This window comes from Pimephales promelas, chromosome 18 (genome assembly GCF_988280905.1).
Source record: "Pimephales promelas chromosome 18, fPimPro1.hap1.1, whole genome shotgun sequence".
Classification (NCBI taxonomy): domain Eukaryota; kingdom Metazoa; phylum Chordata; class Actinopteri; order Cypriniformes; family Leuciscidae; genus Pimephales; species Pimephales promelas.
The window spans coordinates 343,577-361,948 of NC_142786.1; the positions used below are offsets into that span (position 1 = coordinate 343,577).

Genomic DNA, 18,372 nt, shown 5'->3' on the forward strand with positions numbered 1-18,372 from the left:
CTGAAATAACAAGATGTGATCATAAATGTGTGTTGATCATCAGATCCTCATATTAGAGTGATTTCTGGAGGGTCATGTGACACTGAAGACTGCGTAATGATGATGAATATTCAGCTTTGATCACAGGAATATATTACTCTATATGATATTATAATGATATTTGACAATTTATGGAGTTCCAGTGGATCCACTTCATCTCCACAGGGCAACTTTCTGACTAACTTCTCACTGGTTCTAGTTCAGTTCGGGTTCGGGCTCGATCAGTCCACTCACTCATTGGGTTCGGGCCCGGTATCGATTACTCACTCATTGGACCGCGCCGTGCCGGGTGCGCGCGCCCGTGCGCGTTCCCGTGTGCGTGCCAGTGCGCGCTTGCGTTCGGTGACGGGAGCGCAAAGTGATCAGCGGATCTTTTCGATCATCATTCAGATCAATAATAGTAGTATAATAATAATTATAATAATAGCACCGTGCGTGCGTGCGCGCGCCTCGCGTCAGAGAGCTGTGCGTCATTTCTCTCCTTTATTTTTGAATGTTGTCGCGCTGGAGGAGTGATGATGGATCCTCTCAGAGCGAGCTGATCACGGTCAGTGCCGGAGGATCATGTCCTATGTGTCTTCACAAGGTAAGAGTTATAATCGATCATCTGATCGGCTCCGATGATCACTGATCAATGCGGGCTCGCGCTGGCCGGCAGATGATTGACAGCTCTCACTCTGCAGCCCCGCGATGCCTTTACATTATATTCACATGATCGATAATGCACCTTCCGCGTGAGAGTCCAATCATTGCGATCGATAATCAGTGTGAATAGTTGAGCTCAGAAACAGCAGGTTTATTTATAGACTCCCGAACCGAACCGAGTCAGGAGCGGCCCGCGCGCGCGCACGAGGGAGAGCTTCCGGAACACGCGCGAGAACATCAACACAAATTCTCACACTGAGAATCACAAAATTATTTTAATGTTAACTGTAAAATCCTATATCGGTGCTCGGTTGTTAACAGTGCAGGGAAAACTGTCATAAATCTAATGTAACTGTACAGTGAATCACTATAGCGGTTAGCCTACATCTACCATCTTTAGAGCTTAAAAAGAACCCTATAATTTACATTGAAATGCCATTCCCAGAATTCCCTGTGTTTGATGGTTGTTAATAGGCATAATTCTGTTTCTTCTTAGTTTATTTTGATCAGTTATATACATTAGGGTTTCATGTTGATAAATTAATGCATATTTGATTGTCCATGATGGTGTTTGGTGTTGTTTAGTGCAGATGATCAGATGGATGTGTATCAGACATGATGTGACGAGCGTCAGTCGTGCCACTGTGAATCTCAAGAGGTCATTTACATTGAGCTGGAGGAGTTTCAGAGAGCGTGTTTAAATGTCATGCTCTCCTGTCTGCCGGACTTCTGTCTGTAAAGTGAGTTTATTCAGAACGAAACAGTTTGGTACTTTATTATATATCATCAGTGTTTTAAACAGTAATACAGGAAAATAACAGAATCATGATGCAAACTTCATCAAATATGAGACAAGCTCAGATTCAGGAATGAAGCAGCTTTACAGAAGATGGAAGAGTCGTTATTCAGATCAGCTCAAGTTTTGTTCTCATCTGCATTTGATTCTATCAATTACAACATTCTTTTGAATAGACTTGAAAATTATGTTGGCATTAGTTCGAATTGCACTGGCATGGTTAAAATCACACTTATCTGACCGTTATCAGTTTGTAGCATCAAATGAAGAGATGTCTTAGTGCTCGGCGGTATGACCAAAAATCTATATCACAGAATTTTTCAAAATTATTCTGATCATTTTCGGTATCTGATGTTTTTTTTTTTTTAAGCATGACTGGGTGTGTTAACCACATTTTATACTGATTGAGAGAGGACATACTGCAGTAGATTGACGCTGTAGGAGTGGCCGAAACATCGGTTTCCATGGTAACGACTGAACACAAAGTGGTTTCCCCGATATCGACTGAACACAAACCAGCGCTCATAAACGCTGCTTTATCAGGATAGACAAAGAAAAAATCAATTGAAATAACATCGAAACTTTTCTAAAGATCATCAGCTCACTTCAGAAACATTCATATAAAAACTCTCATGTCGCGTTTTGACGTTGAAACGTGCACTGCTAACATTTATTCAACAATGTCAATGCCAACCATAAACAGATTTTCCAAAGTGTTGATATTGTGTTGCGGTATTGCGGTATATTAAGATCATATCATAAGTAAAATAAACATTGGAATGGCCAGCACTAAGTCTAATCGATCACAAGTTCAGTATGGCGTACCACAAGGCTCAGTGCTAGGACCGTTGCTGTTCACTCTGTACGCTACCCTTAGGAGATATCAGTATTATTCAGATCAATTCAGTTCAGTGTTGATTGTGTTCTGGTGTGGATCGAGAAGATACTGTTTCATACTTCTGACTACAGAATTTTTGTTGTTGAACTGATGTACTGATTGTTTACTGGTTACTACTTTGAAATAGTTATGTTGAATTAAGTTAATGCACATGCAGATTGTAAACTAACAGCCCAAAATAGTTCTAAGAACGCTTTGCTAATGTTCCCATTTAATAATGGAAGCGTTATGTGTATGTTCTCTGAACGGTCAAAACATCCCGTTTTTAATTTTTTGGGTTTTTTTATGAACGTTAAGGGAACATTCCATTGTATCATTCTTCAACGATTATGAGAGCGTTACTTTTAAATGTTTGCTGAACGTTCTGAAACAAGTAGCAACATTTAAAAAATGTTATATACTGTAAACATCCAACTAAAACATTTCAGAAAAAGGCTCCATGAATTATGTATAAATAATGTTTTTGTTCTAACATTTAGAGAACATTATTAAAGACCAGATCACTTTGAACGAACGTTCTATTAATGTTACCGGAAGAACGTTTGTTGATTACTTTGAAACCTTGAGAGAACATTCTATGGAAAAAGATTTTTGTAAATTGTTTTTTCTTTTTAATAACTAAATCGGATGGTCATATCACCATCAGCTTGACTATATCTTCATGATTGTGATCGTGTCTTTGTGACTGTGATCATATCGTCATGATTGTATTGTTATATCACAGTAACGGCTGTTTAGCCGATGGTGAAAAGCGTTCTGCTCCTGTTGTGTCTTCGTTCTCTAGTTACAATGTATTTCAGGTTTTGTTTCTGGAGTGGTTGAGCGTTTGTCACCAATCACAGACTCTCTGTTCGTTCTGTGCATGAATGCAGTGGGGAAATGTTGAGGTTATATGATGATGAGCAGACCCGTCACTGATGATGCGGTTTAGGCATCTGATCCCCTTTTGCGCGTTTTATTTTTCACTTCTGTTTGCTGTCAGACTAGCACATCTCAGCATTTGTTTTGAAAAGTGTTTATCTTCTAATGTAACAGCAAAATAATTGGTTTGTTTTAGATGTTGAGCCACATTATGACAAAAAAATGTCAGTTTGTTTATTTGAAACTTAATTATCATAATTAAAATATCAAAGGAAATGATTATCAGATTATGATTAGATCACGATAAATCTATATATGTTTCGTTGGGGCGCAAAGAAATATAGAGTTGAGTTTCATCAGCATAACAGTGAAAATGAATGCCATGCTTCCTGATGATATCTCCTAAGGGTAGCATGTAGAGTGTGTGTGTTTATATGTGTGTGTGTGTGTGTGTATCTTGTGAACAGCAGCGGTCCTAGTACTGAGCCTTGTGGTACGCCATACTGAACTTGTGATGGATAAGACATCTCTTCATTTGCTGCTACACACTGATAACGGTCAGATAAGAGTGATTTACACCATGCTAATGCAGTTTTACTAATGCCAACATAGTTTTGTAGTCTATTTAAAAGAATGTTGTGGTCAATTGTATCAAATGCATCACTAAGATCGAGTAAAACCATTAGAGAGATCGGATGATTAGAGCAGATCACGTGTGACTCTGATGAGAGCTGTCTCAGTACTACGGTACGGCCTAAATCCTGACTGGAAATCCTCACAGATATCATTTCTTTCTAAAAACGAACACAGTTGTGAGGATACTGCCTTTTATATTTAATATTTATATATAAACAATATGAATGTTAGCCAGAGGAGAACTGGCCCCCGACTGATCCTGGGTTCTCCCAAGGTTTTTTCTCCATCCAATCTGATGGAGTTTTGGTTCCTCGTCACTGTCGCCTTGCTTTTGGCTTGCTTAGTTGGGGATATTTACTATTTAATATTTAACAATATTATTGATCTGTGTTGTACTACTTTCATATTATCACTGTGAAGCTGCTTTGATACAATCTGGATTGTGAAAAGCGCTATATAAATAAATGTGACTTGACTTGACTTTTCGAGATCGGTCTGTAATTCACTAATTCTGTACGATCAAGTTGCGGTTTTTAAATAATAGTTTTTGCTACATAATGACAAACATGAATTGATGATATTAAGAAGAGGATCTCTGACCTCTGGAAGCATCTCTTTCCGTAGTGTAGTCTGTATGGGGTCTAGCATACATGTTGTGGATTTAGATGATTTAACGAGTTTGGACAATTCTTCATCTCCTATTGCATTTGCAATGAATGAGTTTTCCTCAGGGAGACTACACTGCACTGTCTGATGCGACGCTGTAGTAGTAACTACTAGTATCTAGTTATTATAACTACAGTTGCGTATTTATAATTTCCCCGCTAACATTAGAAATCTTGCAAGTAAAGAAGATCATTACTGTCATTACTGCTGGGAAACTTCAGAAGTTAAAGCTTGTTTTCTTGTTGATTTAGTCTCTGTATTAAATAAACACCCAGGATTGTGTTGGTGTTCTTCTAAGAAAGACGTAAATAAGCAGATCTAGCAGCCTCTCTGTACGCAGTAATGCTGTCTTTCCATGAAATACGAGAAACCTCTAGTTTAGTTTTCTTCCAGCTACGCTCCATTAAATGTTATTTTCCAGTTGTTGATCTGTGTATTTGGTGAGTTTTATGTTTATGTAGATGTAGAGTTGATGAATCATCTCATTCATATGTAAAGTCAAATGCCTATAATAAATAAATAAAGTCATATCATGGGCTCTTCTGGAGCTCGGTGTGTCTGACGGTCCGGATCACTGCTGAACACGTGGCCTGTTCTGAGCGTTTATGTAAGAATTAGGGATGTCCCGATACCACTTTTTCACTTCCGATACCGATACCGATGCCGCACCTTTGGCTTTTGCCGATACCGATATTAGTCCGATATTTTTTTTTTCGTGGTCCGACGTGCCGTATACGGCCCACAGGGTGGTTTATAGGTTTAACTTTGTGAAAGACAAAACAAAACAAACACAAAAGTAAACATAATACATATCTTTGGAAAGCTGAGAAACTCGTGATTCGAACGACGTAAACCATTTTAAGATAGGCCTACAATCAACACAGCGGGCACAATCTGTCTCTTTGTCAGACCACTGTTAACAAACCAACACAAACTGGAAGAAACTCACCAATTAGCCATCTGTTAGTCCACATTCCAACAAAAATGGTTTGGTTTCACTGTAAAGCGTCCATACAATCCAATTTGAAGAAGTTTTTAGTCCAAAACAATTGTATATATGAATAAACATCCATGGAATGTAAATAGTAGCATTTCGCGTTAGCCGACAGCGCTATCACAACTTCGATGCACTAATGCTACGTTCACACCGGACGCGAATAGGGCGTCAGGCGCGAATGATTTTGTTAAGTCAATGCAAGAAAAATTCCTGCGGCGCGAATGAGGCGTGGAGCGCGGCGCGGAAGACGCGAATACGCCTCATTCGCGCGTCAAGTTGGCGCGAATGGCGCGAATTGAGCGTTGTGCATTCACGCGTTTGACGCGAATTCGCGTCTGCCGCCCGAGTTGAAAAATCTGAACTTTGGCGTGAATTCGCGCCGCGTTAACCAATCAGGAGCCTAGCTGCTTGCTCGTGGTGAAGTGTCTGGATGCTTCAATAAATTATTTTGTTAATATGACTAAATGCATGGTGGGATTATGCACAACAAAGCAAATGTTTCATCACTTAAAACATTATTTCTATATGGAGACATGTTCATTTTGTATTGAATGTTATTCATTCCATATCTAGAAATAGTATTATGTTGTAAAGACAGACATCCCAAGTCTCCCGGAAGTTCCGGGAGTCTCCCGCATATTGATAGCGTCTCCCTGATGCCCGCAAATTAGTTCAAATCTCCCGGAATCTAGAGCGAGACATACTGCGCGCATAACATACATAGCGCGCTATATATATATATCAACATATGTGCATGCATACATTCGTGTCTGGACGTGAGAGAGAGAAAAAAAATCACAGGACAGGTTAATAACTTTTGAAGGCTGGCTTTATTTATTATCAAAACAAAAATAAATGACAGCTAGATTAGATGGATGAGGAGCCGGGCGAGGGTGATCCTCGCTCAGATGCGGGACAACAGGTCATCAAACTGGGCGCGTGACAGGCGGAAGTACCGCTGACAGCGGCCGTCATCCAGCGCAGCTCCTGGAGCGAGCAAATGGTGAAACTCGCCAAACGGTTCGGCTCCGAAGGGTCCGGTGGACACAAATATACGGCGACGATGATCCCCACGCCGCTGTTCTGCTATCCAGAGTAAATACAGAGCGGTAACTCTCTTGATGAATGTTCGGTCGACATAAAAACAATGACCGCCAACGGATTTTGATTCTGACGCGCGTCACGCGCGTAAATTTCGCTTCAAACTTTACGCGCGCCAGTTTCGCTCTCTCTTTGAGTGACAGTTTATCTATCCAGTTGCAATAGAGAATGAAATGACGCTATTTTCTGATAGCCAATGAATTTCTGAAAAGACTGAAATGCAGCTTTTGTGGAATCATCCGATTACATTAGAATCCGTGCGCAAAAGCGAGAGTGATTCTCTGCGCGCGTGTGCTTAAACACAACAATCATCACGTGACAGGCTGCGCCGCTAAACTGGATATCGCTCATATTTTTTTCTCCCCTCCGATCTCCGATCTAGCGTTCTGGGCCGGTATCGGCGCGATACCGATGCCGTGGATCGGATCGGGACATCCCTAGTAAGAATCACACATTCGATGCATCAATCACAGACTCGTCTTAAACGCTCTCGTTTCCCATCATCGGCACGGCTGCAGAAAAGGCTTTTAATAATAAACCTGTTTACTGCAGAAGCTGTGTTCCCGCGAGTCTAGCAGGTTAGCTGTGACATTATGGAAATATTGAGGATTGATTTCCAAATCAAGCCAATAACATGTTGACACACTTACAGTAATTTTCTTTATGGAAAAAGATGTGAACTAACTTCTTGATTCTTGTCCATGAATAGCTAAAGGTCGTTCAGGACTAGGATCTGCTCAGCATCGTCTTTATTCATGTTGGTTTCATGGTTTATTATCTTATAGCTTGACTGTCGCTCTGATCTCTGAGAAGCTCAGCTCCATGACTAGATGTTAAATCTGCCTTTCGGTCCTCTTTTGCCCAAAAAACTTTTGTTTTAATGAAGTTTTTGTGCTGCTGATAATTTCTTCTGGTAGTTGACTCATTGAGTTTTCCGACTCTCCATGTTTTCAGTGTTGCACTCTTCATCACACTGAATCTAATGTTCTTATGTTACCATGAATTAGTCTAGCAAACGCCATATTAGCATTGAGTAGTCATTCTGATAAGCAGCCAATGCTGCATTAATGACCTTGAGTGCAAAGCTGATCATGACTAAATTAGCCGCCGTTCTCAAACCCCATGAATGGACAGGAACGGCCCGTGGAAAGTGTTCTGGAGAACGTTTGGAAAGCACATGTGTTGCGGGTCCAGCTGCCAGAGGAGGAAGACTCCCACCTACAGGGAGAGAGAGAGGGATTACATCCATCACGGTTGCCACGGCAACGCAGAGTTGGCTCCCTCTTCCAGAATAGTTCTCTCCTCTCATCCCGTTTTCATGCTGTACTCAAACACTTCCATCTGACACCCACCTCTCTGCCTTTCCTTTTCCTCTCTTTCATAATCCCCCTCTCTCTCTCACGCTATATCGGTCGCTTTAAGTCGTTTTTTAGCCCGCTCGGCCGTGGTCGTCATGGTAACAGGCTGGGGGTGTGCGAGCGAGAGAGAGAGAGTGGGCGTCACGGAAGTGACATCTCTTGGGCTGTAACCCATCTTCCTCTCTCTCTCTCTCTCTCTCTCTCTCTCTCTCTCTCGCTGTGGGGGCGATCGGGACACAAAAGCAAGTGTCAAAATGAGTTTTAAATTTGTCTTGTGTGTGTTTCCATATATGGTGCATTGAGCGCTACTGTGCCGCACCTCCTCATATTCATCCAGATATATGCTTTCCACACATACCGTCCTCGAAGTGTTTGAGTCATGTGACCCATGTTGGCCTAGAGGTCGTGACCTCACCACTTTTAAAATCATACGTCATCATTTTAACGTCATCTATTGAATTTATTAACTGTTGTAAAAATGTGTCCCGCCTGCTTCATCTTTGATTAAAACTGCCTTATTGTTACTGTTAACCAGCTATAAACGAACTAGTTATTCCCTCAATCTGCGATCCTATTCTGGAGTTTATTATAAATATAGATATTTGTAATTGATACATTAAAAAAATATTGCTTTAAAATGTGTGTATATCTGTTTATTGCTATAGAATAATCTTACACAAACCAGATTCTATGTTTAGACATACATGTAGCTTACAGTATTGCAAAAATAAAACATTCTGAATACTAGTTCATAAATTATTATAATAAAATAATGTTACATTGACCAGAATTTTATACTGTATTTAGACATAAATTTAGCTTACAGTATTGCAAAAATTGTAGATTTAATGTAAAATTAATAATTGTAATTAAAACGTAAAATTATGTAAAATAAAACAACATAGGCAAGGCAAGTTTATTTATATAGCACATTTCATACACAATGGCAATTCAAAGTGCTTTACATAGAAGAAATTAAAATAATCAAAAACATTTATTATTTAGTTTGACCTGCTGAAGGTGATTCAATTTGTAAGTGTATCTGCCATGCAAATAAATCTGACAGTAAAGTGCCACTTATTTATTTATTTATCAATATTGTGTAATGTAAAAGTAAATATTCAGGTCTGATTCAGTTGTACCATGTGCACTAATATTGTGTGTGTGTGTGTGTGTGCAGATGGAAGGTGTGTGTCTCCATGTTCTCGGCCTCACACTCCTCTGAATGGCCACACACACGACTCCCCCGGCTGGAGCCGCCAGCTCCGCGTCAGAGATGGAGACCAGTTCTACCTGCTGGATCAAGAGGAGGTGAACACACACACACACACACACACACACACACAGTCACAGCTGTGAACACTAGAGGGAGCTGCAGGCCTTTGATGACACTTTGACTCTTACGGATCATCAGCATGAGTGTTGGAAAAGCTGCTTGCAAACTCTAGCGCGCCTACAAACCAATCATACAAATATATCATTTTTATATTGAAGCATTATATTTACATGTAATCATTTAGCAGACGCTTTTATCCAAAGTGATATACAAGAAATACAAGCAATAGAGGCAACAGTATTCAAGTGCTGTGATGAGTCCCAGTTAGTCCAAGGCTACGTCTACATTCATCGTTTAACCCTCTGGGCTTCTTCGTAAATGGGTTACACTTAGCTTCATCCCGGTCAAAAACGGACAAAGCCTTAAAATTTTACTTTACTTCTTCCCAGGATAACCATTCAAATATATTTTTGCTAAGTGTAGGTGAACCTGAAGAAGACATAGGACGGGTGGGGATAATCAAGCTGACAGGTGCTAGGGGGTTGTAAAGGACGAGTTTGGAGACTTCTGCCTCTAAAAGTGTGTTTGCCGTTAAGATGTGTGGGTCAGTTTGTGGTGTGGAGAATTGGCTGCTGATGGTGATCGCTTTATTTATGAAGAATGTGGCAAAATCGTCAGCTGTTAGGGTTGATGGAGGAGGAGGAGGGTTAAGAAGAGAGAAGATTTTGAAATGCGTGCTAGAGTCAGGAGATTTTGTTGTGATTGTAGCAGTAGAGACATTAGCAGAGAATGAGGAGAGCAGGGATTGATACGGACCAAGGTCAGCGAGATCTTTCGATTTACGCCACTTCCTCTCTCCAGCCCTGAGTTTAGAGCGATGTTTGAGGAGAACATCAGATAGCCAGGGGGTAGAGGGGCAAAAGTTGACTAAACAAGATGTTAGAGTGGAGAAACAGCATTGTTTGCACTGTTAGTATCCAGTGTTGAGAGCTGATCAGGGGGAGGAAGTGTGGATGAGACCCAAGAGGACAGGCGGGATGGGAGAGAGAGCGTACGCCTAAAAGTGACCTGTGCTCCCTAGGCATTAAAATTAACTGTCTTATACTTATCATATATATATTGATATTTTGGCCCCCATGCTAAAGTTGCCTAAAAAGAGGAATAAAAAATCATCTTTTGGATATTGATCTTAATGCCTTAATTAGAAAAATGAGGAAAACTCCAACCTTTAAGGACACCAATTTTCTTTGTGAATGAATAATGTATCATAAATAAATAAATGTTTTTCCTTAAAATACAGGGTGCATAAGTCAGGGCACCCCTATGTTAAATTCCCATAGAGTCAGGCAGATTTTTATTTTTAAAAGCCAGTTATTTCATGGGTCCAGGATAATATGCGTCCTGATAAAGTTCCCTTGGCCTTTGGGATTAAAATATCCCCACATCATCACACACCTTCCACCACACCTGGAGATCGGCACGGTTTTACTTCAGTTCGCCTAATAGCTGCATTGAAAGATGATCTTATAGAAAGTACCCCATGCCAATCTCTCGGTGTGGTGGAAGGTGTGTGATGATGTGGGGATATTTTAATCCCAAAGGCCAAGGGAACTTTATCAGGATGCATATTATCCTGGATCCATGAAATAACTGGCTTTTAAAAATAAAAATCTGCCTGACTCTATGGGAATTTAACATAGGGGTGCCATGACTTATGCACCCTGTATTTTAAGAAAAAACATTTATTTATTCATTTATTTATAATACATTATTCATTCACAAAGAAAATTGGTGTCCTTAAAGGTTGGAGTTTTCCTCATTTTTCTAATTAAGGCATTAAGATCAATATCCAAACTATGATTTTTTATTCCTCTTTTTAGGCAACTTTAGCATACTTTAGCGTACATTTATATACAGTATATATACAGTAGATGAGATGTTAAATGATAAATGTGTTTTTTTGTTTGTTTTGTCAGGTTCATCCATTGCTGATGAATGATCACCGTCACGTCTCTCACCGACACAAACTGCTGCGCAGGACCGTCAGCGTACCTGCAGATAGCAGACCCCATCCTGAGACAGGTACACACACACACACACACATTCCGTTATGATATCTATATTAGCGAAATCACAGAAGGAACTGGTGTGAAGTCATTTAAAAAAAGCCAGGCCAAAGCGTAGTTCGTTTCAGGAGTATGAAGAGTTCGCTTGGGCTGGTAAACACCTCTGAACTCCCATTGGTCAGTGATGATGATGTAATAGGTGGGTGTGGCTCTAAGGCTCCGCCTTCTTCCAGGTAAAAACAGGAACACACTGGAGAGACGCTTTATTTATTTATTTTTTCTGAAAGTGATTCCAGCGATGTCGTTCCTCTGTGCCGTTCCACTTTTAAGTGCGCTGTGAACTTCACTATTCTCTCAGAGTTAGAGCAATTATTAAAACTTTATAGTTATTGTTTCACATAATATTTTACAAGAATAGCATGCCTTTATGATTATAGTTATTGTTCTTGATGTGAACATTAAGATACTATCCATCGCAAGATTCTGTGAATTTATTATTATTTTTTATTATTTATGTTATTCTATGAATGTTAAAGGATTCGTAAACTTCGCGCTTCAAGTCGTTCATATATTAAGGGGTGTATATATATATATATATATATATATATATATATATAGATGCTTTCAGTGTGTATCCAAATGTACAGAAATATACAAGTTTTATGTGTGAATACAAGCCTGTTCGTCCAAAGCAGGAGCTCTTGGTGCCGCATTTACATATTCCTTAGTCGACTGTATTTATATTCATACTTAAACATATATATTTATTTATAGAAAACTCTCTCTCACACACACACACAGACACACACACATCTGATTATGAATGCTGCCTTTGATGAACACTGATACATGTGATTGTATTTCAGGAGCTAAATCACACACACACACACACACACACTTTTCTGCTGGTAACCATGACAATAATTACAGATCGCTGTAACTGTGTGTTAACCGATGGCTCGGGGGAGCGAAAGCACTTTGGCCGACCATCTTTCACTCTCTCTCTCTTTATTTTTCCTTTTGCTTTATTCTGGCTTTTATTTAATATGGAGGACGGCCATCCACAGATTGAAGGCTTGTGTTGTCATGGAAACTGTAAGTCGTTGTGCCACTAGCCAGCTCCCCCACGGTGAGCCGGTTGGTTCATTCCGGACTGAACCATCGTGAGCGCGGGGCTCTGAGTGGGTGTGTGTGACCCGCGTTCAGCTCGTTTATAGCGCGGCGGGTGTGTGTTATTCACAATATTGGTGGCCCTTTCATGGATTTAAAAAAACACATAAATAAAAATTATTCTTATTTGAAGTATTCTAAGCATTTCCAGGATGCGTCTGACAGCATGGATCATGTTAGGTGAAACGATTTCATGGTGACTTTAAATGTGTGTTAAGTCACTGAATGTAGAAGAACAGCCGTTTAAGTGAATCTAGTGTTGTTAATTGCCCCAGTAATATCACTAATATATCTTCTGACACACTCTTCTCAATTTAAAGATTAACCGATCTCGTCCAGTGCGGACGAACCCGGGTCTCTGTATGACGAGCGCGTTCAGTTAATACGGACTAAGAACATGTTGGTGAAGTTTCTCATTTTAATATTAGTTAATGTGCGGGAATCTGTATGAAGAGCTTCTGACGGACGGTTAACGCGCCCGAAGTTTCTAATGTTCATGTTACTGAATCAAGGTTGTGTGTTAATGACGTTCAGATTTTTACAGTGCGCAATGTGTGTGTGTGTGTGTGTGTGTGTGTGTGTGTGTGTGTGTGTGTGTGTGCACGCGCATGTGTAGGGGTAGTAGCAGATCTCCGCTTCAGTCTGTCAGACACGCTCTGTAGGGCTGCATGATTTCTTTTGCCAGTGTGAGATGAAGATGAAGATGATGAGGATGATGCGCGCGCGGTCCGCCCACGCAGGATCATTCCTGACTCGCGCGCTGTGCGTCTAAACCCGTCGCGCTGAATATATCACATTTATTTTCGATGAAGAAGATGGTGCGGGAGTAGCGGGATGAAGAGCATCAATACCATCGGCGACATGGTTACGAACCCGCCGCGGAGCGAACGATGAGAAACGCGTTACCCTGGAAACGGCGGAGACTCGAGCGAGCGCAGGCCGAGGAGAGAGCACCGAAAGCCGGACTGAAGACGCAGGAACACCCGCCGAATGACGCGGAGCTCCAATTGCGCGAATTATGCATGATGGCATATTCATGATGTGCATATTCATGTGGGAACGAAATGCCTTTTCAATAAGCCAGTGATGAAGATGATGATGATGGTGATGATGATGAAGAGCACTGCACATGTCCACAGAAGCTGCAAACTTCCCTGCATCACTGGCTCCTGTGAGGAGGACTCTTCATGTCTGACAGAATTAGACAGTGATTGTCCTGCGAGACTGAACTGATCTGAGGACAGTGAGAATGACAGATGAGGGAGGGATAGTTTGACTGATTTTCAATGCAAGTTGCTGGACTGGAGAGACAGACAGACTGAGGAGAGACAGACAGAAGCGCTGAGGCCTGACGCCTCCTGTCTCTCTTCTTCGGTAAGTCACTGCAGGGACCTTTAAACTCGGAAACTAAGTCTAATTTGTCCTTGAACATGAAGTATATCAAAGCAAATGATGTTTTCCGTTTTATTTGTTTTGACATTTTCCGCATTGGGCTTAAATACGGAAGAATGTGTTTTCTTGCGCATATATTTAAAGTGCTATTTTAAATATTGTAATGTTGGTTTGGCGTCTACTACAATAGTTTTACATCATTCAAGGTCAAAAACACGAATTTCCTCATAATCTCCACTGCAGCTTCAGCTCTTTCTCTCCGTGTCTGAAACGCTTCGTTTGAAGATTCAGTCTCTCTAAGCTCCGCCTCTCTCAGAGCTGCTCTGCTCCTGATTGGTCAGACACCAAACGCTCATTATCTGAATCTCAGCGTGGGTTTTACCGTATCAGTCTCAGAAAACAGCGAACAACACGAACCGAACTCTTCCAGTCTCAGATACACTAGTGTTTGAGGGCGGGGCTAAGAGATGCTGCTCAGCCAATCAGAACCAGAGGTGGGCATTATGCAAATGAGGTACAAACCTACACAGGATCAATAGGAGCATAGACTGAATTACGACTCGTTTAGTTCACAAAAAGCTCTACACGCCACATGAAATATTCAAAACAGCATATTAGGGGCACTTTACGTAAATAGGTATTGTGAGTGACGTTTGCACTGCAGAAACTCATTGGCATGATTGTGATTGGTTGCCAGGTCGCTGCTCTGCGGTTGCTAGGGCGTTCGGGTCAGTCTGGGCGGGTGAAAGTGTTGCATCACCTGGAAAACTGAAGCAAACTCTGGCATGAAAAACACGTGATCTGAGCAATCACTCAAGCTGCTGTTCACTCGTTCTTCGTAAGCGTCGGTCTCCTGTGAGGGATTGTGGAATTGACTGTTGAGAACATCAGAAAGTTGAACTTCATGCAAACAAGATGAGAAAGAAAACAGTGGCTTTAAAAGGGGAGCCTGAGTTTCTGGAGGATTTAGTGTCTAAATCGCATCATTTTTATTGCTATATTAAATTCAGATTAGGGTTTATCTTTGATCTCAGGCCGGAGTGATATAGACTGACTGCAGCTGCTCGTCTCATTGATTCGGTGTGTGTGTGTGTGTGTGTGTGATATCTGAGCTGCATAGTGTGTGTTTAGTACATCAGTGAACGCATCATTTGATCAGATCGGTGATATCAGAGTTCATTTCTCTCAGTCTTTGCCTTTTTATGCCATGTTTCTATTATGAATTTAGTGCAGAATATAGCTATAATGCATTAAATGTAATTCTTATTGTGCACAAAATATAATTCATATATATATATATATATATATATATAAATTATGCAAATAATTAAATTTAGTGCAAAGTATTTGATGCATTAAGTTGAATTCTTATAATGCAAAATTATTAAACAAAGAATTAAATTCACTGCAAAGTACATCTATCTTGTGTTTAATTTAATTCTTATAGTGCAAAAAATAAAATAAAAATAAAATATATAATGCAAATAATTAAATTCACTGCACAGTGTATATATAATGCAATAAATCAAATTCTTGTAATGCAAAAATATAATGCAAACAATGAAATTCACTGCAAAGTATATAATGCATTAAATTGAATTATAGTTGTGTAAAAAATATATAATATACTGTACAATGCAAAGAATTAAAAGTACGGCAAAATGTATAGTGCATTAAACTAAATTCCTATTGTGTGCAAAAATATAAAATATACTGTATAATGCAAATAATTAAATTTACTGCAAAGTATATAAAGTAATGCATTAAACTGAATTCCTACAGTGTAAAAATAGAAGTATATATCATGCAAAAAAGTGCTGCATGCTGTGATAGTTTCTTCGGGTGTTTCAAACCAGCGTCTGGTCCTTTCCCAGCCGGCGGAGTCACTGGCACACATGTACAGTAAATGATACAGGTAATGAAACCGTTTTAACCCAGAATGTCTATATTTAGGTTCAGGTTGATTCTGCAGAGAAGGATGTGATGTGATGTGATCTCCACAGATGTCTGATATATTATTCATATATGATCTTTACTGGCTTTCAGCTAAAAGGGTTCACCAGAAATACACATTCTGTTTTCATATTTCAAACAGCAGCGTAACAACAGTCATATACTTCTGATGCTTTGTGGGAAATTAAGTAACCACTTATAATTTGCCATGGTCGTGGGTTTGATATCCAGGGAATGCATGATAATACATTATACACCATATATATGGACTGAAAGCAATGCAAGTCACTTTAGATAAAAGCATCTGACAACTGCATAAATGCCCACAAAGCATCGTCGTATGACTTCTGAACACTTCAGAATTCAAAGTAGCCTATTTTAATTAAAACAATTGGAAACACTTTACTTAAAACCTTTGTCTAATGCATTATAAAGCTATTCATGAATGCATTATTTCTCTTCATAAATAATTCTAGTTAATATGCATTATAATAAAAAATGCATTACAATATATTTGCAGATTCCTTGTTACATTTGAAATGACATTGGGTGTTTGTAATGTGTTTTAATTTATTATACTTTCCAAAGATGTAACAGTGAAATAGGTGCTATAATGCATTATAAATACAAAATCCTGTCATGTGACTCCGTAGGAGACACAGGCTAATAGGTCCTTAAAGGAGTAGGTCACCTCAAAAGGAAAATTTCCTGATAGTTTACTCACCCCAATGCCAGGCAAGATGTTCATGTCTTTCTGTATTCAGTGGAAAAGAAATTTATTAGAATTTTATTTAGAAGTTTATTAGAAGTTTATTTTAGAAGTTAACAGCAGCAGCAATAACAGTAACAGTAACGGCAGCAGCAATAACAGTAACAGCAACAGCAATAACAGTAACGGCAGCAGCAATAATAGTAACAGCAGCAGCAATAATAGTAACAGCAGCAGCAATAATAGTAACAGCAGCAGCAATAACAGTAACAGCAGCAGCAATAACAGTAACAGCAGCAGCAATAACAGTAACATCAGCAGCAATAACGGTAACGGCAGCAGCAATAACGGTAACGGCAGCAGCAATAACAGTAACGGCAGCAGCAATAACAGTAACGGCAGCAGCAATAACAGTAACGGCAGCAGCAATAACAGTAACGGCAGCAGCAATAACAGTAACGGCAGCAGCAATAACAGTAACATCAGCAGCAATAACAGTAACGGCAGCAGCAATAACAGTAACGGCAGCAGCAATAACAGTAACAGCAGCAGCAATAACAGTAACAGCAGCAGCAATAACAGCAACAGCAGCAGCAATTACAGTAACAGCAATAACGGTAACAGCAGCAGCAATAACGGTAACAGCAGCAGCAATAACAGTAACAGCAGCAGTAATAACAGTAACAGCAGCAGCAATTACAGTAACAGCAATAACGGTAACAGCAGCAGCAATAACGGTAACAGCAGCAGCAATAACAGTAACAGCAGCAGCAATTACAGTAACAGCAATAACGGTAACAGCAGCAGCAATAACAGTAACAGCAGCAGCAATAACGGTAACAGCAGCAGCAATAACGGTAACAGCAGCAGCAATAACGGTAACAGCAGCAGCAATAACAGTAACGGCAGCAGCAATAACAGTAACAGCAGCAGCAATAACAGTAACAGCAGCAGCAATAACAGTAACAGCAGCAGCAATAATAGTAACAGCAGCAGCAATAACGGTAACAGCAGCAGCAATAACAGTAACAGCAGCAGCAATAACAGTAACAACAGCAGCAATAACAGTAACGGCAGCAGCAATAACAGTAACAGCAGCAGCAATAACGGTAACAGCAGCAGCAATAACAGTAACAGCAGCAGCAATAACGGTAACAGCAGCAGCAATAACAGTAACGGCAGCAGCAATAACGGTAACAGCAGCAGCAATAACGGTAACAGCAGCAGCAATAACAGTAACAGCAGCAGCAATAACAGTAACAGCAGCAGCAATAACAGTAACAGCAGCAGCAATAACAGTAACAGCAGCAGCAATAACAGTAACAGCAGCAGCAATAACAGTAACAGCAGCAGCAATAACGGTAACAGCAGCAGCAATAACGGTAACAGCAGCAGCAATAACAGTAACAGCAGCAGCAATAACAGTAACAGCAGCAGCAATAACAGTAACAGCAGCAGCAATAACGGTAACAGCAGCAGCAATAACAGTAACGGCAGCAGCAATAACAGTAACAGCAGCAGCAATAACGGTAACAGCAGCAGCAATAACAGTAACAGCAGCAGCAATAACAGTAACAGCAGCAGCAATAACAGTAACAGCAGCAGCAATAACAGTAACAGCAGCAGCAATAACAGTAACAGCAGCAGCAATAACAGGAACAGTAACAGCAATAACAGTAACGGCAGCAGCAATAACAGTAACAGCAGCAGCAATAACAGTAACAGCAGCAGCAATAACGGTAACAGCAGCAGCAATAACAGTAACAGCAGCAGCAATAACAGTAACAGCAGCAGCAATAACAGTAACAG

At 40.2% G+C, this 18,372-nt stretch overlaps 1 protein-coding gene across 5 annotated transcripts in view; it reads left to right on the forward strand.

The window, feature by feature from the left end:
• The first annotated feature begins 361 nt into the window (after nt 1-361).
• syngap1a (synaptic Ras GTPase activating protein 1a) overlaps nt 362-18,372 on the forward strand; it is a 41,557-nt gene continuing 23,546 nt past the window's right edge. For 4 of the 5 annotated variants that reach the window (XM_089123281.1, XM_089123282.1, XM_089123283.1 and 1 more), the window contains exons 1-3: nt 362-625; nt 9,178-9,308; nt 11,250-11,355. In XM_089123281.1, coding sequence (XP_088979407.1) covers nt 604-625; nt 9,178-9,308; nt 11,250-11,355 — 259 coding nt within the window. In that variant the 5' untranslated portion in view covers nt 362-603. Of the gene's footprint in view, nt 626-9,177; nt 9,309-11,249; nt 11,356-13,155; nt 13,884-18,372 lie in introns of those variants that run through there. The other variant, XM_089123285.1, reaches the window with a different exon arrangement.